Source organism: Sceloporus occidentalis, unplaced genomic scaffold, assembly GCF_023333645.1.
Source record: "Sceloporus occidentalis isolate IW3139 unplaced genomic scaffold, rSceOcc1.0.p SCAF_6, whole genome shotgun sequence".
In the NCBI taxonomy this organism is placed as follows: Eukaryota; Metazoa; Chordata; class Lepidosauria; order Squamata; family Phrynosomatidae; genus Sceloporus; species Sceloporus occidentalis.
The window spans coordinates 64,745,739-64,770,461 of record NW_028316986.1 but is presented as its reverse complement, the minus strand read 5'-3'; the positions used below and the strand labels follow the sequence as shown (position 1 = coordinate 64,770,461).

The 24,723-nt window shown below is 37.7% G+C and overlaps 2 protein-coding genes across 6 annotated transcripts in view; one reads left to right on the top strand and one right to left on the bottom strand.

Moving 5' to 3' along the window:
- The window catches only part of GPR137B (G protein-coupled receptor 137B), a 37,728-nt gene extending 28,036 nt beyond the window's left edge, over nucleotides 1-9,692 (top strand). Inside the window, exons 4-8 of one of the 3 annotated variants that reach the window (XR_016281727.1) lie at nucleotides 2,050-2,203; nucleotides 3,312-3,436; nucleotides 6,784-7,084; nucleotides 7,743-7,867; nucleotides 8,806-8,891. Coding sequence is in view for 2 of the 3 variants with exons in the window: in XM_089529869.1 (XP_089385995.1) it covers nucleotides 2,050-2,203; nucleotides 3,312-3,436; nucleotides 6,784-7,161 (657 nt within the window). In the remaining variant the exon portion in view is untranslated. Of the gene's footprint in view, nucleotides 1-2,049; nucleotides 2,204-3,311; nucleotides 3,437-6,783; nucleotides 7,868-8,805 lie in introns of those variants that run through there. The other 2 variants (XM_089529870.1, XM_089529869.1) reach the window with 2 other exon arrangements.
- Nucleotides 9,693-11,544: 1,852 nt separating this feature from the next.
- Nucleotides 11,545-24,723, bottom strand: part of ERO1B (endoplasmic reticulum oxidoreductase 1 beta) — a 28,366-nt gene continuing 15,187 nt past the window's right edge. For 2 of the 3 annotated variants that reach the window (XM_089529868.1, XM_089529865.1), the window contains 11 exons: nucleotides 24,046-24,128; nucleotides 22,611-22,684; nucleotides 21,464-21,584; nucleotides 21,332-21,378; nucleotides 19,793-19,819; nucleotides 17,610-17,702; nucleotides 17,087-17,333; nucleotides 16,453-16,522; nucleotides 15,624-15,710; nucleotides 14,560-14,693; nucleotides 11,545-12,887 (listed from right to left, as the gene is read on the bottom strand). In XM_089529868.1, the coding sequence (XP_089385994.1) occupies nucleotides 12,827-12,887; nucleotides 14,560-14,693; nucleotides 15,624-15,710; nucleotides 16,453-16,522; nucleotides 17,087-17,333; nucleotides 17,610-17,702; nucleotides 19,793-19,819; nucleotides 21,332-21,378; nucleotides 21,464-21,584; nucleotides 22,611-22,684; nucleotides 24,046-24,128 (1,044 nt within the window). In that variant the 3' untranslated portion in view covers nucleotides 11,545-12,826. The remainder of the gene's footprint in view (nucleotides 12,888-14,559; nucleotides 14,694-15,623; nucleotides 15,711-16,452; nucleotides 16,523-17,086; nucleotides 17,334-17,609; nucleotides 17,703-19,792; nucleotides 19,820-21,331; nucleotides 21,379-21,463; nucleotides 21,585-22,610; nucleotides 22,685-24,045; nucleotides 24,129-24,723) is intronic. The other variant, XM_089529867.1, reaches the window with a different exon arrangement.

Below are 24,723 nucleotides of genomic sequence, written 5' to 3'. Positions count from 1 at the left end.
GAACAGGTAAACCTTATATAAACAACCCTGGGTCCTTTCACTCTATTGTTATTTTTCCATTCAGTGACTTTATATTGAAATGTCTGTTGCTAGGAAGAATTATATTCTCTTTGCAATTAGCACTTCCTTCTGCTTTGAGGAACAAGATTTTGCATCTCTCATGGGGAACTACTGTTATTACAAATAAAACCCCTTCCATGATGGTACTGAATTTTTTTTTATTACAAATTTTTTAAAAAAGTGATCCTACATCACGCTGATAGAAGATAAAGTACTGCCAGGCATAATTGCAGTCCCTCCCCCCTTTCTTTCTTTCTTTCTTTCTTTCTTTTGATTTCTGCAACCAGGAACCCACTTCTCCCCATGACAGTTTAGTGGCTGGGAAGAATGGGGATGCAGCCATGCAGTATCTGGATGTGTTGCTGGATCTGAAAGCACAGGAATGACACTATCCTCCTCCTCTTTTTTTGGGTCCTCCAAGGACTCCTTGGAGGTTCAGGAGGATGCCTGCGTTTGTGCATCTAGCTGCAGAAGACTGAGACTGACTGCCTTCTGCCACTACCACCCCACTCCCTGAAACCTCTCCTGGTTGCTGCAGGTGATCCAGCTGCAGAAATCATAATAGCCCAATGCATGGCTGCAGATAGGAGATCCTGAATACTTTCAACCACAGCAACTGAAAAAGGGGCTATAAGTTGTCTGCCAGGATGCCAACCACTGTTAGTAGACCTCAGACTCTTTTCAAATGTCTTACTTACATGCAAGGATACTCCTGTAATTCCAGCTCTTTTTAAATTATTATTTTTAAAGGTGAACACCAGCTAATCTAGTCAGATCATTTTAGACCCTGGGCAAAAATAGTTCATATGGCTATGTACAAACATTAACATGTGAAGTACACTATTTTCCCATTCTATGCTTTGCTACTACTTCTACATTCCTGATATATGAACAAAAACAAAACACAACTTTAAAAATTGTTTGCTAACCCGAGGAAGCAAAGAACAGAATATTCTGAGTATATGAGGTTTGAATTCATTTCAGGTCTAGCGCTGTCATGACTACGGGAATAAAACAAATGTTTGTATTTCCTCATTCATATTAAATACATTTACTTGGAAATTTAGCAGAAGGGGATGTATTTTTAAAATACAAAAAAAATGAACATCTGCATCACTACATGACTTGTTGCCACCTGCCTATGACTTGTTTTTTTAAAAAGAAGAAGAAAGGATGTTATGATGGTTATGCCTATTTATAGTTGTCTCCATCATCTGATGATGGTCTCTGGGCAGCCATTTGTAGGGGAAGGCTATGTTGTGGGGCCCTCAACCATGGACCCCAAAGTCTATCCCTAGCAGCCTCAATGGCTTTTAAAGTATTTGTTTCCCTTAAAACATTTTTGAAGGTTTGTTTCTTTACCTTTCTTGTTGCAGCAAATATCTCCTTTTGAGAAACAGCAGCAAAGAGTTTACTCTCCTTAACTTCCTTTGTGGTACTTTTGTGATAGATTTCAGTACTTCCCATAGCATAGTGCGGTTGGGGGGGGGGGAATTTGTGGATTTGTGAAATGTGGATTTCCCCACATGCACACCTCATCACTTCTCTATCCAGTTTCAAAACTGAGTTAAATACTATATAGGGATTCCCAGAGGCTAGCCCCTTTCTGACCCAGGAAGCCTCCTTTTAACCATTAATTAAGAAGCCAAGCCCTTCCTGCAGTCGATCTGCCTTGGTCCAGGCCTCGGAGGTGGAGAACTGCTGGACCTGATCCCATTCCCCACCACCACTCCCTTCTCCTTTTGGGTCATGTCTTCTTAGATTATAAGCCTTGAGGGCAGGGAATCGTCTAACTAAAAGATTGTATGTACAGCGCTGTGTAAATTTACAGCGCTTTATAAATAAAGGTTAATAATAATAATAATAATAATTTGTAGCTCAAAGCATAAGAACCAGTTACATCTTTCCCTCTAGAACTGTGACCTTTCAATATCTACTTTCAAAACCCAAATGAAAATATGCTAAAATGTGTTTTACTCTCTTCTCCAGGGTTCATCTGTATGTCAACTGACAACTATAGGAGTGACTGTTATACTACTTTATACCTCGAGAGCATGTTACAACCTGGTCATTTTGTCATTTTCTCAAAGCAAGGCAGTGAACTCTTTTGATTATGATTGGTACAATGTATCTGATCAGGCAAGTGCAGCATTTCTTCCTGACAAAATGTTAAATCATGCACTGATACTTCCTGGCATTAAAGTAAAAGGAAACTAACAAAAAGCCCTCCCCACACATCCATAATTTTGCAGGTAAAAACAATCTGCCACACATTATAGATTTTCATTGTGCAATTGAAGAGCCTGAACTGTCTCTGCTGCTTATGAAAAACTTTTCTTTTAGGCAAAGTAAAACTATTTTTTTTTTAATTTAAAAGGGGGCAGTAGAACTTTGTTGGAGAGTCACTGGACATTTTCACATGTTTATATATAATTTTATTGTAGTGTACTTTACTCTGGTGTACTTTAAAATTGGGATTGAAGTAACATAACCACTTTTCTAAAAATAAAACCAATTTCCTTTGAAAAAAGCTACCTCAGAATACCTAACTTCCCTTCACAGTTACAAAGTTACATATATGACAGCAGGCAGAGCTTGAGTTTTATGTTTACTGTAGTCTTAAAATTTAGGGGGATGTTACATTCCAGTATGTTTTGGGCTCATTAAGGCTTTTCATTTTATATATTTCACTTATTATTTCTGAGATGAAGCTACCACATGCAAGGTGAATTCATAGCCATGTCTGATATCCATGCTAGCATCCCTCCTCCCTGGCCAAGCTAACAGCAATGAGGGCCATAAGGAATTTACATTGTGATTGCAGGTTATTTCCAAGTGATGTGATTACATGTGAGAAATCCAAAAGCAGACCAACTAATCCATGACTGAACTGGGTTATAACCCATCCAACATTATGTTTGTAAATTAGGAGTACAGCCGTTCAGCATATGCCAAATGCATTTCACCAAATTGGCTCGTTTGGTTGGAAATTGGTTTGTTTGTTTGTTTGGACAGATACATATTTATTTAGTTAGGCCAAGAAATGTCTACATTCATTCAAACCATCTCTGATACCTACAGAGATTTATTTCACATAATTGACTCACAAAGATTCGGCAAGGATTGTACCTCTTTATGACTATAGCATTTTCCTCCTACATTCTGCAAAAAGTGGTTGGGTTGACATGGTGACTGCAAATACTGAATGCAGTTGTTAATTTTATACATTTTTCACTTTTTGCAACAGGCAGATCTGAAGTGCCAGCTGGGTGATGCTGGATATGTAGTATTTGGAGTAGTCCTATTTGTGTGGGAGCTGCTGCCCACTTCCTTAGTGGTGTTCTTCTTCCGTGTCCGAAACCCTACAAAAGACCTAGTAAGTTATATTTATTGTTTTCAGTTGACATACAGTTCTACAACACACTCTGTTTTGTTTTTTAAAAAAGCCTTTCTTAATTCTTAGTAGATATATCCCAACCTGCCAAATCACCACAGAGCATCTCCCAACTAAGATAAGTATTTGCCAGTTAGTAGTGACAGCCAACGCCCTGATGTGTGGTCTTTAACATTGAATTTTTTAAATATATATTTTCTTTTTTCTTTTTTTTTTTAGTCTTTTAATGTTGTACTGTGATATACTCAGATTTTTTTCTTAATTATATTTTACTGTATATCACCCTCAGAATAATTTTGTAGGATTGCTAATGAATTTAAGCAAGTTTTGGCCCAGGTTGGAAAACTGAGAAAATATAAACAAACTGGGGCCAGGATCGGGATGCAGGGGAAGGCAGGGGATGATGGGATAGCTTGCTGGGGGTCCCTGGGGCCAGGATCGGGATGTAGGAGAAGGCAGGGGATGATGGGGTAGATCACTGGGGGTCCCTGGGGCCAGGATTGGGATGCAGGAGAAGGAAGGGGATGTTGGGAATGATGGGATGGGTTGCAGGGTGGCAGAGGGGGCGAGATGGCATGAAGGAGGAGGAAGGGAATGACGGAGCAGGACGCAGGGGGCCAAGGGGGGGTGACATTGGAGTGGTTTTCCACACCAGACCAATTCGCAGTGCAATCAAAGTGAGCCTGGAAGCGAATTCTGTGAAGTCACTTTTTTTCGGTTTTACCAAAATGAGGGGTCACTTTGGAATCACTGTGGAAGCACCTCATAAGGAGCTCCCATAGAAAGGAATGGCATCTGATAACACATTCACTTTATGACATGAATGCCCATCGTTGGACCCGCAGTCACGTCAGAACTGAGCTGGAAAATCCCCAAAAAGCTCCGTGTGATATACTCCCTTGTGACACTTAGCCACAAGAGGGAGTAGGATCTCAAGAAAATAGTAATATGTGTATGTATGTGTATTGTGTTACATAATAGGAAGCTTATATATGCAAGTGCAAACAAAACTTGTGCATTGATGGAAAAATCCAAGATACAGTACTGCTTGTTCAGAAAGATTTGCAAAATATTTGTGTGCTTAGGATATTTTTTTAATTAACTCAATCTCCTTATCTATATATACAGTCCACAGAATTTATGTAATTTTTCTCTAAAGACAAAAAGTACCCCTTCCTAATAAATTAGCTTGAGGTAGTGAAACAGCTTATCTGTTGCAGCAACAATAACAGAACGTTTAATAGCATCTTAAAGTCCAAAACAAGTAATGGCATAAGCATTCTGCGTTATCCTACCTGAGGCTGTGTCTCAGGGAAGGGAAGCATATTACACATTTTAAAAAGCAATATAAATTACTACTTCAATACTTTGGAGATAAGACACAAAATTAGAGTGTTTATTCTCAAGATTGATTGATCAAATTGTTTTCTATGAGCAATTCAACAACAGAAAAACAGATTCCACAAAAGGCTGGAAAAGTGCCTGCCAAGGATAATCAAATAAAATATCTCTTTGTTTTGGATACAGATTCATGAATTTCATAGGGAGCATGACCACTAGTCATGTTGGCTGGAAATTCTACCAGTTGTAGTCCCAAGCTCTGGGAACATCTCCCACACAAAATGTAGAAAATAACCAAAAGAAGGGATTTAAGCGGAAAAAGCCTTACTAGTAAAATAGTGGGAAATCCTAGAAAGATTTGCAAAATTGAAAAATGCTTAAACTGAGACCCACAAAAACAGAATGAAACACCGACTAAGAAAAAACTTAACAGCCAGGAAATAATGCCTCTTCGGGATTCAATGGCCGAAAATCTGACACAAACTATAAACCATCCTTATAACAAGAGACCAAATAGAGAGTCTCCTACTTCCAAATTGGGAAAGAAACTTCCCCTTAATGCCACCTCTGTTGTTTCTGCAAAGCATGTTATGCCAAGAAAACCACGAGTATCTAAATCTTATCTAAATTTACCTTCTTGTGAAAGACAAAAAATGGCACTAACAAACCAAAAAAAATGGAAGTTAGTTCTTATTCAACATGAAATAATATTGTCAACTATCCCAAACCTGCCGGTATACTCACTCAAACTGAACGTAAGCTACATCTTCTAACCCTTCTAGAAGAGTTCTGTCCAAAACAAACCACTGCTAAGGATATCTCCCAGATAAAATACATATATTTCAATAATTTCAATGCACGAGCGCAAATTACGTTCAGGCAATCAAAGTTTGCCACTCTTCTTTATAGATGTAAATCTTGCAGCCAAGAACATATGTCTCTAGATGCTTTGTTAATGCAGCTCCTCCACAACCGTTGATACACTTTCCATCTTGCATGCTTATTACAATTCCCATTGTAAAGCGGGTAATGAAAGACCATGAATTTGAGGAACACAGGGATCAAGCCTCAAATATGACTAGAACTAGAGAAGAATGCAGCCCCAGAAATGACGTGAATCTTAGAAACCCATCAATCCTTCTAATCTTGGAGGAAGAAAAAGGATTAAACAATACTTTTTTGACTATATCCCAATCTGCTCAAGAAGAAATATTAACTAGATTAGAGGACCTGAGACAACATCTAATAAATATCCGATCAAAGGAAAAATATTCCACAACTGAAAGCTGTGAAAGAAAGGAGAACAGAGATGTGGTTATAGCAGAGATAAACCCCCTTCATGGACAGAAATGAGATATTTAGATAATACAGATAATGGCCTGCTTCAAACTGGCAAAATTCAAACTGCTAGATCAATAAATTCAAGCGGCCCTGTAATCTCCAATGTTAGCTGTGTCCATCCTACCCTAGAAATCATCGAGGAAATAACAGAAAATGCTAGTGCTATACATCAATTTGAAACTGTAAACGACACAGTTTCTACTTTGGCTACTTCTGCAAATCAACCAATTCCACCAACCGAACTCCAACCTCAAGACCTTTCCCATGATGTAAAAATGAATTCATGGCTTCAAGTGAAACCAAAACTAAGAAGATTAATACTTTTGTCATGGAATATCACTGGATGGAGAAGGAACATAAGTGATTCTTCCTTTGTGGAATTTGTTACCAGCTTTGATTTAATACTCCTTCAGGAAACCTGGCTTAGAGAAAAGATAACTTTAAATGGTTATACAACATACTCTATGGAGGCTTGTGTTTCCTCAAATGGTGGCCAACCTAGGGGTGGTCTACTTATTTTAATTTCTACTAATATCAAATATACTCAAATACCTATTGCCCCTTTGGCAGATTTGGCTATTTCCATGTTAATTAAATTGAATAACATCTGGTTATTAATTATAAATGTTTATATTCCTCCCATACAGCATAAAGAAACGTTGAAGGACACATGGACTAGCTTGGAAAATTATATTGCAAAATTAATAGCTCTGCACCCTAAAGCCTCTCTGATCTTAGCAGGGGATTGCAGTGCAAGAGCAGGCCTAAATGAGAAAGGTCTCTACACTCACTTTCATCTTATCCAACCTGATTTAGAAGCAGGCCTAGAATTGCCACCTCGACAATCCAAAGACAAGGGATGTAATCGGGCTGGCCTTTATCTCACCCAATTGGCACATAAACTGAACTTAGTAATTTTAAATGGAGCTGTTGAAGGGGATATTGAAGGTGAATATACGTTCATGTCAAACAGAGGGTCTTCTACAATTGATTATATTGTTGTCTCATACGGATGTAATATATAATTTAGTGTCCCCCCTTAAGTGCTTTTGCAGAGTAGTTGCATGGAATTCTTTCAGCACCACTGATCGGGTTTAAAACTTGCGGCCCGGACCGATGGTGACTTTTCTTAATTCTGGAAGGATACAAAGAGTGATGCTAGGCTTCCATTGATTAGGACAGAAAGTCCACAAAGAGTCCTTCCAATGAAGAAGGACTTGCCCAGAAAGTTTGGAAATATCTGAAATACTGCACCAGTTCTGTCAGATTTCTACAGGTAAAGGGAATGTGATAGGGTGGTACTGTCTTGAAGGGGACTAGGACTTGCAAAACAGTGTTCGTTGTGTCTGTTCCCATTCATTGCATCTCCACTCTCTAGTCTGGGAGATAAGACACAAGGATAGAGAAGACAGGGATGAGAAGTGAAAAAGTTTGAAGTGAGCACACAAAATTTCAAGTAGGAAGGGAGAAAATTAGTGAGACCCTCACAGAAGTGTCTTGGCAAAAGAACCATCTGCATTTACTTTTAGAGACAATGAATCATAGAGTGCCAACACGTACAAAAAAAATGGGTCAGTACAGAGTAACCTCTCATTCTCTTTCTTAGACAAACCCAGGAATAGTACCATCTCATGCATTCAATCCAAGATCTTACTTCTTTGACAATCCTCGCAGATATGACAGTGATGATGATTTGGCATGGAGCATATCACCACACAGCATACATGGCAGGTGAGACAAATAGAAACAAGTGATAATGCATAAAGGAATGGAAGAGAGTTCTCCCTGACTAGTTTTCGTATGAATTTAAATCTCTAAGGAAAACATAATAAGCAAACTGTTCAAGTAAGGCAAGTTAGCAGAATAGGGTGTAGGTAAGGCCAATAACAGCATCAAATGCAATTATGATTGGAACATGTAAACATTTAGAAAGCTTCCAGGTACAGCTGTGAATGGAAGAAGAACACATTTGTTTAGTGTTTTTGAGCTACAGAATCTGTTAAGTACCAGTTATTTCACAGGAGGAATATTAATTGACAAGATTATGTACAATAACCACTTTCACTTGGTGGCCACACATAATGGTGCACTGAATTCCTTATGCACGTTTATGTAAATCTAGTCTTCTTTTTAGTACACTGCAGTGAAACTTCGGTTTTTGCTCACTATCTGCCTTAAACTGTACAAAGTTGCAGTAGACCAGAAGAATAAAAATTGCTTTCCTTATTGCAGTAATCTAAACAGAAAGCTACCAGCTGAACAGGTAGTAGATGCTGTAAGACACAAATGGATCAGTTAGAAATATCAGAAATCTTTCTTCATTTCATCAAAATACCTTGTGTGTAAATAAAAACTCTATTCAGATTTCTCTTAGTACAATTAGAGATTGTTGCTGTAGAACTCTTAATGACCTGGATTAGCAGCTAAGTACAAAATTTAGGCCAAGCCACAGTTACAGTCTGTTATAATTCCAGGCCCTCTAGCAAATTCCTGGCCAAACACAATTGGCATTCATTTCCAGAACCACAGGATTGCAGCAAACATGTCTACACAGTTCCTTGAACCAAACTATGTTTAGTCAAGTATTTGCCAGAAACTTCACAAGAACGTGTGATTCCTTTATCTTTCATGTTTTATGAAGTTAATTTCTCTTTAATTTTGTTTTCTAGTTTCTCCCCTGACTACCACGACTGGGGGCATCAAAGCAATAGTTTCATGGCTCATGTTGGATCTCTACAGCATGACTGTATATCAGAGACTGAACGACCAAGCCCAATGTGACACCAAACCAGCGCTCATTTCTCTTTCATTCACATGAGGAAGGGGCACAAGTTACACATGTTTTGCACAGCTCATGAAATGGTGTTGAAGGAAAAACAAATCTACTTTATCAAGCTACACAATGTGTGTGTGTATTGCAAGAAGTGGCATTTAGGCTGTGATCCTGCCAAGATTTCCATTTATACTTAAATTATACACAGGAGAACTTCCACCAAAGTCAGTGAGCCTTCATTTATAGTGAAGACTGAACAGAACTGCTCTTGAAGTGAGTCTTCTTTTGTAACAAAACTTAAATACAAGAATGTTTTTACAAGATTGTAGCTTAAGGGACAAATTTTGTATTACAGTTCGCCAGCGCCATACGTGGGCTCACAATACATGGCTTCCAGCTTATGTGGAAGCCACACAGGGAGAAAAGCAATGGCCCATGCCGTCACGTGCACACACCCGTTTCCAATGGGACGCGAGCATACATGGATTTCCCTTTACATGGGGGGATCCAGAACGGATCCTCGCGTGAGGGGAGGGCCCACTGTGCTTAATTATTTTTATGTGGAAAGATACTGTAATTCATATGTAGAATCTTCTTCTTACATTGCCACTTTTTATATATACAGAACTAGTTGTTTCTAATGCCAATTTCACTTTATAAAATATAGTGTACAGTGTAAATATTGTTCTGATTGGAGTTGCTCTGATTGGACTTGTGTGCATCTCATCAAGTCTTTTGAAAAATGTCAGTATGCAAATATAAACCATTACATTTCTTGTTCCAGCAAGGTGTTCATTTGTTTTTTAAAGGATCCCATATATTTTGATCTGCAGCCATGAATAAAACGAATTGGCAAGTGATTTTTCTCCATTGCAATGAACAAGTTTTATTTTCTGTTTCGTGGAATCCTGATGTTAGTAATGGAATTGGTTAATACTTCATTCATTTGGAATACTGTATATACTCATGTGTAAGTCTAGACATTTTAATCAAAAATTAACTCCAAAAACCTCAATGTAAGTCCTGTGTTTTAACTCCTTTAAAAAAGGAAACCATCCTCTGGTGAAAGGCAAGAGCATAATCTGTCCTGGAAGCACTAACCTTCTTCTATTCTTTCATCCATTCAGCCTTTAATGTGATGATAAACAGTGATGCCTGTTGGAATTTTGTAAGTTCTTTGGCATTGTTTTCCTTTGCTTCATTCAAGTTTTATCCTCAATATCCATGGGCTAGATCAAAATCCATAATTTTGGCCCCAAAACCTGCCCTCGACCTCTACATGAGGTCACCCTATCGTCAAGTATATATGGTAGATCCACTATACCCTTGGGTCCCTTCAGATCAGTTGGACTATAGCTTCCATGATCCCAAGCTAACATGAACAATTTTATAAAACACAATTTTAAAAACTTTAAGAACAGCCAAAGTGTCCATCAGAATTGCTGTTTTTATGTACTAAATCACTTTTGTATACTAAACCACACTAATAAATCTTGCCCAAATCTTCACCTTCACTTTCTGTCCAAGCTATAGATACAATGACCTTCCTCCTGGATTGTATTTGTTTAGTGGTAATTGTTAACACAAGTAATTGTTGAAAACAAAGATCTGCCAGCATTTTGCAAACATGTAAATGGATGGATTCAGGAGAAGGTTTTCCCTAACCTTTTGTAGACATAAAGAAAATGGCTGTATCCTGTATCTATTTAACTAAAACACCTCTCCTGGTCTAATCTCCCTCCCCCCACATGATGGAAACATCATTCACTCATGCTCTTACCACAAGCAAAATGGACCTCCTTCCTATGCAGCTGCTGCCTAGTAAAGCAGGTTTTGGGGGAAGTTACTATCATGGCAAGCGTGTCTAATAGCAAGGTGTGACTAATTAGCAATTGTGAATACAGAACAGTATCTAGATTCACAATTGGTACTTAGTACACTTAACTAAGCAGCTGATACAGAATAATGGCCAATATATTTTCTCATTTTCTTCAGTCACATCTAGAGATGTGTGAAGACCACAAACTTCAGTTTGCAGAATCAATGCAGTTTATAACAAGAGGGGATTGCATTTGCAAGCAAAGAAACAAAAAGCATTTCTTCCCATTAACAGAGATGCAGAGATCCTGCTTGGCCTTAGAGCACAAACTCAGGACCTTCCCAGCTGTTCTTGGCAGGGGGCAGAGCCTGCACATCACTGCACTGTACCTGAATGGAGAATTGCTTGTACAAGAGGATATTTGATACTTCCTTATACTGTACTGCCATTGGTTTTATTAGGAGTTAAACCAGCAGTAACATCCTAACAAGGTGCTGTACAGATTCTCTACTGGACTGATGAGTATTTGGCAATGGAGAGATCCCACTGAATATAACTCTATGCTTAGTGTATCACAAACTGGATGAACAAACTTAATTAATGGTCTGACAAAACAGAGCAACATGGAATAGTATCAGCTTTCCAATCCTCGCCACCCATTCCGTTTTTCTCTAATTTTTTCCTCTAAATTTTGTAGATAGGTTTTCAGTTGTGCACAGATGTATAGATGATGAGTGCTCCCCCATGCTTAAAACTATTAAATTCTCTGTGTTGCTTAAAGCAATGTATCTACACATATATGCAATAGCAAAGATGTCTTCTATTAAAAGGGTTTAAGAGCACTTTTAATTCATTTTGTAAAGATTGTTTTACTTTTCAAAGCAAAACATATGTACAAAGTCTGTATACCAACATTGACATTCATGCTGTATTCAAACATCCCTCACTAAATACAAATATTACATTGCAGACAATTTTTTAAGTAAGCTGCTCCATCACAATTTATAGAAATCTTCCTACTGCAAATTTAAAATTTAAAAACCATTTGTTTGCTATTGTTCTGTGAACAAATTAGATTCACCTTCATAGGTAGGATCAAATTTATGCAGAGATTACCCGTTTTACTATAGATTTTACTTTTCTCTTTTTTAAAAAGGTACGACTGAAAATTGCATAGGCAGATATGAAGTACTGAATTTGAAGGGCCCCTTTTTAAAGAAGTTGTGTCTGGGAGAGATACATTTTGCTTTTACTCTCCCCCTATTATTTGAATGACAGAGCTACACAGAAACTGATATTTTTGGAAGTGGGGTTATTTTAAATGTTCATAGTTCTATATAAAGAGAGAGAGAAAAATTGGCTATATTGTAAAGAGCCAAGAGCAGGAATCAGCAAAACAGTAAAGTTAACAGCACTGAACACTAATGGCCCCTTCGGCAGACATGTACAAGAACTGATGAACTTTGAGGTAAGATTAATACAGTCTCTTCCTCATAAGGCAGGCAACTGTGGTAGCAACAAAATGAAAGGGGTGGTGTGGTAAGGAAAGGGTGAAATGGAGAGAAGGAAAAAAAAAGGTCTCCTCTGGATACCAAGGGGCTCATATTAGTAAAATCCTTACTGGCCATTTTTGTTATTGTTATAAACAAATCAAGTATATAATAACACATCAAAGAAATTTTGTTTAACAGCATCTGGTCCTTCAAATAAATATAACTGTTTAAAATATCACCACCAGCTGTTTTTAGGCAACACGTCAATATTTTTCCATTTGGTCAATGGAATGAATGTCTAAATGAAACTTTGTAGTTCAATGTAAAGCAAGAGAACCTCAATAGAAAAAAAATAAACATTTGTTTCAAATGAAGGTACAAGAAGTGTACAAAAAGTAAGATAAATAGTGGAAGAAGAGCATAATTTACATGTTTAAAATTAGGTATTTCATTCATAAATATCTTTGTCCAATGCCTACGATTTTCTACTTTAAATATTCAAGTTGGTATTACATTTTTCCTCCTTTAGAACAGTTTGCATAAATATTGTTTTGTTATGCTTGGTGTCAAATTATCAACCTCTTCTAGCAGTACAAAAACCTTCGTTAACTTGTCTGTTGTAATAAAACTCTGAAATTCTGCAGCTCTCGTATACTTGTAGAAAGTCTGTAAAGGAAGGGAACCGAAAAGGCTGAAATTAATAGAAATATTTCTTGTATGTTACACTGAACACTTTAGTTTGCAGCTTCCTGTGCAAATCAGAACACTACCCAGCATGCTGTTATCCATCTCTCTCTTGTTTTGTTCCATTTAAACCTAAAGATTCTTTACAGTTCTGAGCTAGTGTCTCATGTCAGTAAGGTACTGGATGAGAGTAAACAAACTGTAATTCAATCCAGACAAGTCAGAACTGTTCCTGGTCAGATCAGTGATTTAAGATAGTTTTATACTCCCCTTGAAAACTGAGATTCACAGTTTGACCGTATTCCTGAATTTATCCCTGAACCCTGACACCCACGTGTTCACGGTAGCCAGAAGCTGAATTTACAGACTATATGATAGGAAACGAGGAAGACCAGATGGATTGATCCTACAAAGAAAGCCACAATTCTGAATTTGCAAAACCTGAGCAGGATGATGACTGGTGACTTTCTCACTCATAGGGTCACCACAAGTCAAAACTGATTTTATGGCAAATACAACAAAATCAACTATGTCCATTTTTTTAGAGTTGTATCTGACCATGGTGATAGATGCTTTAGTTATATCCTTGTTGGACTACTGTAGTTGGACTACATGGAATTGCCTTTGCAAAGTGCCTGCACACTTCATGTGGCTCAGAATGGTCTATGCATACTACTGAATAGGATCACATAATGGGAGTGGGAGGGTGTAAGACATCTTAACAGCATTATGAGCTGTTAATGGGTACAAATCAAAGTGCTAATTATTCCCTACAAAAGCCTTACCTGACTTTGGACCAGGCTACCCAAAAGACATACATTTCAATATAACTGAGCTTCAATATTAAAAACTGGGAGAGGTGCTTGTTAGGCACTACCCTGAAATTAGGTATGTTTTGTGTAAATGTAAGAAAAGACTTTCTCTGTGGCGGTTTGAGGCTCTGGAACCCCCTCTACTATGGAAGCGAGGCCAGCCTTCTCACTTGCCCTGATGCTGAAAGGAAAATAACTTTTTATTCCAACAGACTTTTGTCATTTGCTGCTGAAGGGATTTTACAGGTTGGGTACTGGTTATGCTTTACTGATGAGTTTGTAAATCTGTGTTCCTTTTAATTATTCATTATGAAATATTATTTAATTATTGTTATTAGCAGCCTTGGGCACCATTTTTGTAGAACAATGGAAGTAACTTAATTAATTTCATCTAGAATTCAATAATGTTGTTAAACTGCTCACTGTCACTAATACCTATGTGCCCTGTGTGGGCAAAGCAAACAATGTTAAAGAAGAGACCTGGTATCCTTATTGTGGGAAGTGAGGGGATAACATATCTTTTACATGCCTAAAACCTATCTCTTACCAACCCACTGATTCCAATTACTGAACAGTAAATGAACACATGTGTAAACCTTATTTATTCAATAAGTCTACTCTAGCTGGGACCAGCAAATGAATAAAGGTCTATATTTTAATATGATTTTACTGTGAATTGAATGACTGTGTAAAATATTTTAAGCATGCTATATTCGATTTCAAAGCTTAGAGGCAATATATAAATACTTAAGATAACAATGACCAATTTCAAGATTACATTAGAATTATGTAATCTTTGTTGGGCTAGCCTACACTACTATAGTAACCTAAGTGCCACTTGCCTTCCAAATGCATTTAGAAGAGCAACTATTTCTTGTCGTGTGAGTTGAAAACCTTTTGATGGACTATTTTCAGGAAGGTTTTTTATTTCTTTTTCAGAAAATAAGATCTTCAAAGCAGTTCCTAATCCTTGAGTCTTAGAGAGAGAGAGAGAGAGAGAGAGAGAGAGAGATCATTGAACAGCAAGGCAATAGCAGCAGCAGCAGCAAACATAAAAGTTGTAACAAAAACCTAGGACTGACGACTATGAACCAATACTAAACCCTTTCACAAATTCATGGCCAAAATCCAGGAAGGGACATCTGCTGATGGAATTGCATCCATCTGCAGAACTGGAGGAGGGGGGGATTAATCTCATCTCCCAACTGAAGCCCCTTTCTCACCCTGAAAACCTGTTCTAGAAAGATATACATACATACATACTTTATTGCTTTTGGCCAATGGCCATTGCAACTGTTCTAGAAAGATGAAAAACATGTTTTCTACGCAGCATCAAGGGCTGCAGTGGGGAGGACAAGCATCTCCCCCCCCCCATACACCAGTATTGGTTCCCAATCCATGTATGCCATTTGATAGTCCAGTATCTTTCTATTTTCAGATCATTTTAATTCATTCCCATAAAAACAAAAATTATATTTTTATCAAACTAAAGTGTCAAAATTTTCCCCAAGATACTTTTTTGTAATGCAAATATAAGTGCTAATGTCCTCTATAATTCATAACTAACAAAAACATATTCTAGCATTCTGAACATACATCCAGTACTCAGAGCAGGAGAAAATGATGTTTTCTACAGCTTGGCCTCATCATCAACAGGAAATACTTAATATGGATAAAAATGGGAATTAACTTGGCATGGACTCAGGCTAGTAAGATTGATGTCAACCAGCGATAAAATGCACTGGATCTTCCTTACAGGTTCAGGGGTTATTTCAAGAAAGATCTCCAAATTGCTATCATCAGAGTTATTTGGTAATTGGCCTACTGGAGGTTATTTGGCAGTTTAAGGGCTTTATCACATGGGGACCTATGTGCTTCCACATAAATGAATAGACACATTACATACCTGCAATTTACCCCATAACCTGCATTTATCACAGCCAACACAATCCATGATACGGGATATGTTCTTGAAATGTAGCCTGAATTCTTCCTATCAATAAATAAAGAAATTATATATTTAAACAATACAGCTTCTCTGAAATTTCTACTTTACAAGTCAATGAGACACTGCATTTTCTGACAAAATTGTTGGGCCTCTCACTGTTATGGTTAGTAATTAATACAAGTCCTGCTTCCCTTTATGCAAATGGATTCACTTCCCTTAAAGTGATAACCACATTTTGGTTGTAACTCTCCACTAGTGGTTTCACCTACCAATGATTTACAAAATCACTTTTAACCATGGTTGCAAACTGACTACGAGCTAATTGTGGCTACTATGCTAGTTTCAATGGTGCCTGACAGTTCTGAAAGGGAAAGTGGAGGTTTGATTTGTACACAAGCCAATAGAAAAGTGCATGCCATCTAGGGACTTACAATGCCCATATTATGACTGAGATAGGGCAGCACTGCAAATCTGTTTCAGTTATCTGTACCGGTTCTTTTAGGCAATTTTGAGTAAGCAGGAGTAATGCTTGATATAGACGTCTCATTTTTAAAGGGTAAAAAAAAAACAACACAAAAAACCCCAGTATGGACACAACATCTGATAACCAATAATGTTAATGTGACTTACAGATTTATTTATTTCTTATTTAAATTACCTTTTTAAAATCATGACCCCTAAAAAACAGTTCCATTTGTTTCAAAGTATATTGTTTTTGACAATTTTAAGCTCTACACATTTTCCTTTATACAACTTACATTATAATGTATGAAATAATTGTGCCTACCTTTAAAGATTTGGCCTCTTTTTTGTCTCCAGCAAACATAGACTTTTCATCAAAGTGCATAGGAAAGGACCTAAGTGAATTACATTTAAAGATACATCAAATTTTCAAAATCTATTGCAAGTGTTCTGAATTTCCAATTGCATGAACAATTCTACAATGATATCAAGCATGAAAAAATAGCATCTTAAACCCCTCAAACTTTTTAAAGATCACGCCTTAAAGTGAGTTATTTTATTACTAACACAATTTCCATTCATGTTCCTGCTATATGGTAATTATTTCCTGACTGCTTTGGCCCTCTTACAAGAGTTTTTGGTTTACAGAACTGAGTGGAATAGAGGGCTAAAGTAGGCGGCTTGTTCAGTGCAACATACTTTCCTTTCATTCTATACACAGAAGAATAGGAGAATTCCTGTTTTGCTTAAAAATTTTAACAGCAGCTAGGTAGGGCTGTTTTTCTCATTTTCTAGCAGTTGCTGTCCTTGAAGGAAAGGTTACAAAACATTTTCATCATCCCATACACCTTTGACTAATTGTCTCAGGCTGTTTAATATCTTCAGCTACATGCCAATTCCTACAGATTTTTCAGTGCATATGACTGTATCTACTGTGGACTTGATAAAACCGCACTTACTTTGTGTCTCTGAAGATTTCTAACAGGAGAGACTTTGTCTCCATATCTTCTTGAGCATTTCCAGTGTAAAGGTCTACAATTGAACGCTCAAAGTATGATGCAACTTTTGACAATGCACGTAGCTCCACCAAATATAAGAAATATAAATTTTTTAGTCGTCTTGGACCTTCACTTTTTGTTTCAGTAGGGTCAAATCGACGAGTGAATTCCTTAACATTGTGGTCCCAACGAGGTCTCCCCCAAGTTTCTAGAAAAACAATATTTTTGAATTTTGATATGTTGTTCAATATAACTTCTTGTTGTTGTTATATTTATTTATAGCCTGCCTCTCTCCCAAAATTGGGATACAAGGCAGCTTACAATTTTAAAAAGAGATTACATCTAAAATCATATAAAAAGTGAACATTAAAGTGATTCAAACTACACTTAAAAATTAAAATGCAATTAAAAGATTTCCATGTTTTTTGGAAATAACATATGAACAATAACTTCCCATAATAACAAATATAGATGGGTAGAGTACCTTCGAGTAGATAATTTGCACAAAGATGCAAATTGATACTAGCATGAAGTCCAGATATAAGCTTATAAAATACACGTTTCTCAAGACAAAGGCCTAAACAAGGAGGAAAAAAACCATTGTTAAAACCTTTACAAACTTAGCATAAGTCAGTGGTCTGGTTCAAATGTACATATAACCCCCATTCACGGCTTTCACTGGCTAGTGATTCATTTATGTGAACAATTAAAAATGCTGGTTATGACTATTAAAATTTTCCATGTTTTGGGTCCTGGTTATCTGAAAGATTGCATCTCCCTAATTCTACACTAGCCACATAATCCTGTGATGTTTTATTTTAGCATTCTCCATTTTAATCTGTGATGTAAGCTGCCTTGGGTCTCATACTGTGAGAAAGGCCAAATATAAAATATGTATGTAATAATATACTGTATTTCCTAGTATGTTAATGAGCTGCTTTAAGCACTGTTCTAACACATACCCCTCCCCCCACTATTTCACATCTATACAGAGTCTAGAAGCTTTGCTTTAGATTTTAAACAAATCAGAGTTAGGATCTAGACTTTGTTGTATGGCAGATGGGAGGAGGCACACATTTTGTAATTCTCCCTTCTATCTGCAGTCCATTGTACACTCTCAAGTTCCGTTCCAGGCAGGAGAAAGATTCCTTGTAACAGCATGGGAGGAGCACTAGAAATGGGTGGAAATAACTTCTTTCCTTTAACCAGTAGGATCCTTTATAGAATCAAAAGGTTTTTTCTTATGAGAATCCCTTCCAAATGTCAAATTTGGAATTTCAAACTTGCCAAATTTCAAGTTTAGAATCCAAGTAAAAGATAACAAACCAGAATTAAACCTGAGTTTCAGATCCTAGCTTTTTCTCACAAATTTGTTTCCCCAGATTGAAGAGTAAAATGTGTTCAAACCTGCATATTGCTCTCCTCCCCTAGTCTGCAGAAAACAGTAGGTAGTGCATAGACCTAAAGCACATTGCAGTTCATTCATGCCATTGAAATCCTTGGCTTTATTTATTAAATTTGCATCCTACCTTTCCACCAAAAATGGCACTCAAGGCAGCTCATAATAAAAAAAACAATTAAGAAAACATAAACCTTAATTATAACCTAAAATAAAAATCTAACAGTAACAAGCTAACAATAAAGCAACCATTCATTTAAAACTCCATTTAGCAGCAAGCCCACTTATATGCTAAAGGCCTTCCTCAGCAAAAGGATTTTTGGCTTGAAGGGGAAGGACAACAGGGAGGTAATCAACTTATCCTCCCTGGCCTGCAACTGACTGCTGCAAAAGCCTATTATAATTGAACCAAGGGAAGAGCCTAGATCCAGAACTGCACATATGAAGATGACACAGAGTATGATATAAGTGGAGATACATTGGTAAAAAGCACCAAATTTTAACAGGCACATTGCTCATGTGAACAGTGGGAGAGATTTTACTTTTCAAAACTTATGTTCTAACCATGCTGTAAGTATTAATCTATGGCCCGTTACAGACCGCCCTCAAGCGGCCGTTCTCCCACCGCTGCCATTCACTGCGGAGGGAAGCCCCAGCAGCCAGACCGTGAGGCTTCCAGGCGCAGTGAAAAAGGAGCGCTGAAATGGCGCTCCTTTTCAAAACGTGGAAGTGGCGCTGCGAGGGGCGAAGCACGCCCTCACGGCATCACTTCCGCCGTGACACGTCTGGACGCTATGCGTCCAAGACATCAAAATGGCGGCGCCCATGTGGATGGGCGCTGCCATTTACAACACGCTCCGCGCATACTACGGAGAAGGGCCGTGAGGAAGGTAAGACCCTTCCTAACCCTAATACGGCCCTTCCTAACCCTAGTACGCGCAGAGCGAGTACTTTATGGTGGTCTGTAACCCGCCTTAGAGACCTTTTTGAGCATTTGGTTTGAATTGGATGTATTAAATGTGTCCTATTTCACCTTTTGGATAAAGTGGCCTTGGGCTATGATATCAGTATTATGATTTCATCATTAGCCTTTGAGAAACAAATGATTACGTCTTATAGAACTAAAGAAAAAAAGACTGAAATTTCAATGGCATGAGTTTTCTTGACCTAGAAGTTTAAGTTCGCCAGTCTTTTTGGTTCCACAATACAGCTGAACTGAAATAGCTATCTTCTATTTCATTGGCATTTTCCCAAAGTTATTTATTTACCTTCTAGCCATGTATAGAATGATTCCCCTGGGAACATAGAAAAAAATTCAGGTTAGAGTTTTGAAATGGCTTAATAGTTTTAAAATAACCTAAGAAATTAACAAAAACAATTCTTAAATCAATCAAGGGACACTCAAGACTAACTATATTAGTTTTTTTAAAGTTCCATATAAATATGCATAGGCCTCAGTTGGACAAGAAAAGCCCAAATCTGAAATTCACTAATGCATAGATCTCCAGAGATCTGCTGATCTGCTTTCTTCATAGTGGTCAGTATAGAAATACCTATCCAGACAAGTAAGTATTTACTAATTATCAAAGTACCATTTCCATTAGCCACAAGAAAAGGATAAACAATTAGCATCCACATTCCAAAGCCTAAATGATCTAAGTCCTGATCTGCATGAACTGGCTTCTCTTTCTCCTCCTTCCCTTCACTTCTTGAAATTCAATGGCAACATTAGGCATGTTGTTACTTTAAGTTATTTAAGTTATTTTAAATTAACTTTGTGTTTTTATTTGCTCCAAAACTTAAAAGGATATACTGAAAGAATATTACATCATGAAAACTCACCATCATTCTCCCCTGAAAAAAATGAAAGTTTTAAAAGATGAGTAACAATTTATTCTAGTTATGTATTTCATTTTAATGAAAGATATAAATTTGTCATTTTTTTAAAAAAATGCATAAACTTTTTATTTGATTTGTTATTCAGTCCATCGCTCAGCTCATAACATCTTTCACTACCTATGGTAATTGTACAGGTTGTGTCTTTTCATAGAGATAACCATAATGATAGAATCACAAAGTTGGATGTATGCTCTGGAAACATCTAAACTAGTCTACAAAAATGAGTTTATTCATGGGGCATTTGAAAAATTTCCAGAAGCTTCAACTGATGCAAAATGAGGTAGGCCAGATTGTTTAAATTGGACTACATGTTGTGACGATAACAACTGTGTGTTAAAAGACTTCAGAGACTTCCAAATTGCTGATTTGACCAGACTGGGTAATCTCTAAGATGAACTTGCTTGTTAGTTGAGATCATCTTGAGAAGCTCTTCTCTGAGTGCCTATACCTACAGGTGCTAAGCTTGTAGCTAACAAATGGAATAATTTTTTCTGTGGTAAGGCTGAGACCATGGACCTCTGTGTGAAACTTGCTATTTCTGATGTCTTTGCTGCTATCTTTCAGATACCAGGTAAAGTCTATTCTGTTTCCACACATTTTCAACAATATTTAGAACCTTTTGCTGCTGTTTCTCTTTTTTACTTTTTTACTATTTTATATTTTGTGATTTTTACGAATATATTTGGCATGCTGTATACTTTTTAAAACATGGATTCATTTTGTAAACTGGCTTGACAGCACTTATCATAAGAGGAATGTACATCAAGGAAATAGACCCACAGAGAGTTTATATATGAGGAACTTCTTATTCCTTAGGTCCTTATTGCTTTTTTAAATGTCTGGCGTGTGTTACTCCAAACGTTTAACTTTCAAACCATTATTATGTTACAAAGTATTTAATGCCTCACCCTTGCTTGGTGCCAGAGGGTTTAGTGGACGATACACTGATCGTGGTCTAAAGGAAAGAAAAGATTTGAGATACATTTTCTGTAATTCAAAGAAAAGCAAATGTTTTAATTTTGCCCTCCATCCTCAGTTACTTGAAGCAATTTTCTTCATAGATACTGTTCCATACTCTCCATGCAGAGGGCCCTTTGTATCCAGTATAGCGCTCTGGATTCAGCAGCAAATCCACATACTGAGCATCAGGAGATCTCTCATCTAAAGGAAACAAATAATTCAGGTGATATCTTGGCTTGTTCCTTCTTTTATAGTTCTGCCCTCACATCAGCCTTGACTCATGGTTACCCTGTGAATGAGGTACCTACTAGCCCCCCTGTCCTCAGGTCCTGCAGGTTCATGGCCAGAGTGTCCTTAATTAACCATCTGGTATGTAGTCTTCCTCTCTTTCTACTGCCCTCCACCTTTCATAATATTACTTTCTTTTCTAGTAAGTCATCTCTTCTGATGATGTGACCAAAATATGACAACCTCAATTTAGATCCAAAAGTAATCCAGTTTGACACTTTAACTGCCCTGCTGAATGCTAGGGAATTCTGTGAACTGTAATTCTATGAACTGTAATTCTGTGAGACAGTTATCCTTCTCTGTCAGAGAGCTCTGGTGCCACAATGAACTACAATTCCCAGGATTCCAGAGCATTGAGCCCTGGCAGTTAAAGTGGTGTCAAACTGCATTATTTCTGCAGTTGGACCTTAGTCATCTTTGGCTTCCAAGAAGAGGTTTGATCTGTTCTTGGATCCATTTGTTTGCCTTTTTACAAACAGGTTGCTTGATGTAGAGGTTTATTATTACTATTATTAACAAGCACATTATATAGAAATATATATGGATGGGGCATCAAAACAATTTGCAAATTTTACCCTAAGCCACTCGTACAATCCAGCTCTCAAACAGGCGACTTTTGATTATAAAAATTGAATGTTACAGCTGATAGCCCACTACAACTTCTATTTTTTCTTCACAAAATGCTGGGAAAGAAAACAAGAGGGAGAAGTACTACTAGGACTTTTTGTTAGTTGCCCTACAAATATTTGAAATCATGCAACACCAACAATTTTTTAATGGAAAGAACCAAGCTTTATTCCTTTTTATGGAAGGAACCAAGCTTCTAGTTAAGTGGAACCCAATTTGACTTTCAAAATGTCATTTGCTTGTATAGGAAATAATTATGGTTTAAAATCATAGGTTGCAAAGCACATGATTTTAAAGAACAAATAGTTTTACCATCTAGTTCACAAAAATGATCCTGTGAATCATCATATCGGGCCCAGTCAATGAAAGCCTCTTTACTTTGGTTGCTGTGGAAAGATAACAGGGGGGAATGGTGTTAGTAAATGGACAATGCATTTATTTTGATTATACCATTTCCCTTTCATATTAAAAATGCTCAGATCACTATTGATATGAGGCTGAAACATATATCAGTTACAGCCCCCAAAGAAGATCAAGGCAGTCCACAAAAATAAATGATAACAAAATTAATTAAGTAAAGCCATGCTATAAAACTAGCACAAAATATAAGTTCTATATTTTTTGTGTTATGACAGCTGAAGTAAACAATTTTTGCACAACTGCCATCTTACAGGAGATTTCAGTTATAATTCCACACCTACACTCCAAAGGTGGAAATATTTTAGGTAGCCATGCTTAGATATCACATACTAAAAGACATCTTTCTTTTCCTTACTATACCATTCTGTAAATTCCTTAACCAAAAGGTCAAGAACATCTTTTATTGTCCACTTAAGTCTAGCAAACAGGTTTGAGTTGAAAGGAACTGAAGATCCGGAAATAGGTTTCAGATTCATGACTACATCTTGCTATCAGAGAAACAGTTCTGAAAACTAAGGCGGGGTACATACCGCCACTTTGCGGCGCTCTGCCGCCGCCGCCAGTAGGTCCGCGGGGGAGCCGGAGCCTTCACACGGCCCGACTCCCGCGCGGACCGAAAAAGAAGCTCCAAAATGGAGCTTCTTTTTTCGTCGCGTTTGCGACGTAGCGAGGCGCCAGGGGCGCGCTCGCTACGTCACAAGCGGCGCGACACGTCTGGACGCTGTGCGTCCAGTACGTAAAGATGGCGGCGCCCATGTGGAAGGGGCGCCGCCATCTTGTACGTATTCTATACGTACTAGGGTTAGGGGGGTGCGGAAGCACCGCCCCTTCCTAACCCTAGTACGTATAGAAGACGTACTAAATGGCGGTATGTATCCCGCCTAAGAGACAGCATCTTATCACTCTGTTTCCTGTATTCATCGGATTTACATGCAAATGTTACAAATCAGCTTGATAAGATGTGACTAAACACAACTATAATGTTTTCAACAGCACCATGAACAGCAATACACTAGTATATCCAATAAATATTGGATATCAGGATCTACCTATCTTGTGTGTGTGTGTGTGTGTGTGTGTGTGCTGTTTGTTTTCAAGTCATTTCCGACTTATGGCAACCCTAAGGCCAACCTATCTAAGGGTTTTCTTGGCATGTTTCTTCAGAGGGGGTTTACCTTTGCCATGCTTTGAGGCTGAGGGTGTGTGACTTGCTCAAGGTCACCCAGTGAGTTTTCATGGCTCAGCAGGGATTTGAATCCTGGTCTCCAGAGTCATAGTCCAACACTCAAACTACTACACCATGCTGGCTGTTAAAAAGAAGGCTTACCTTAATGTACTATTAATGGCCCCCAGTTTGCTAGCTTGTTCACAGTCTTCAAATTCTTTGGTATGGTTTGCTATCTTTGAATACTGTTAAGACAAGTTATACGATATTTGATATGTACAACATAGATACTTTTACTTATGATCATAATGACAGCAGGGACAGTACTCTGCAAATATTAAATGTACTTGATCTTTCAGAGCATTACCCCTTCTGGAACAGAGGAAGACATTTCCATTCCTAGGCAAAATTTCAATATCTCCTATTGTATTTAGGAAATAGGCACATACAACTCTGTATCAAAACATCTAGTATCAGAGACATGCATGAATACAGAAAAAGAAAACATCCATATGAAGACTGACTTATACATTAATAACTCTTCTGCAGTGCATGCCTGACATTTGACCCTACAGCCAATTTCAGAAGTGATCTTCTGGGAGGAAACCACATTATGAATACCTTCTGATTAAGCTGCCCTTTCTATGAGGCTAGACCCACTTTGCTTCTGCTCATCTTTATAAAAAGAAAGAAAAAGAGAGAGAATGGTCAACTGTGTTTCCATGGCAAGGAAGCACAGTGAGACTCTCTGGTTCTACTGTCTGCTTCAATCCCCTCTAATTGAAAAGAAAAAGCAAACATACAAAACAGCAATGAGAAAGCCCCCACCAGCTCCCCCAT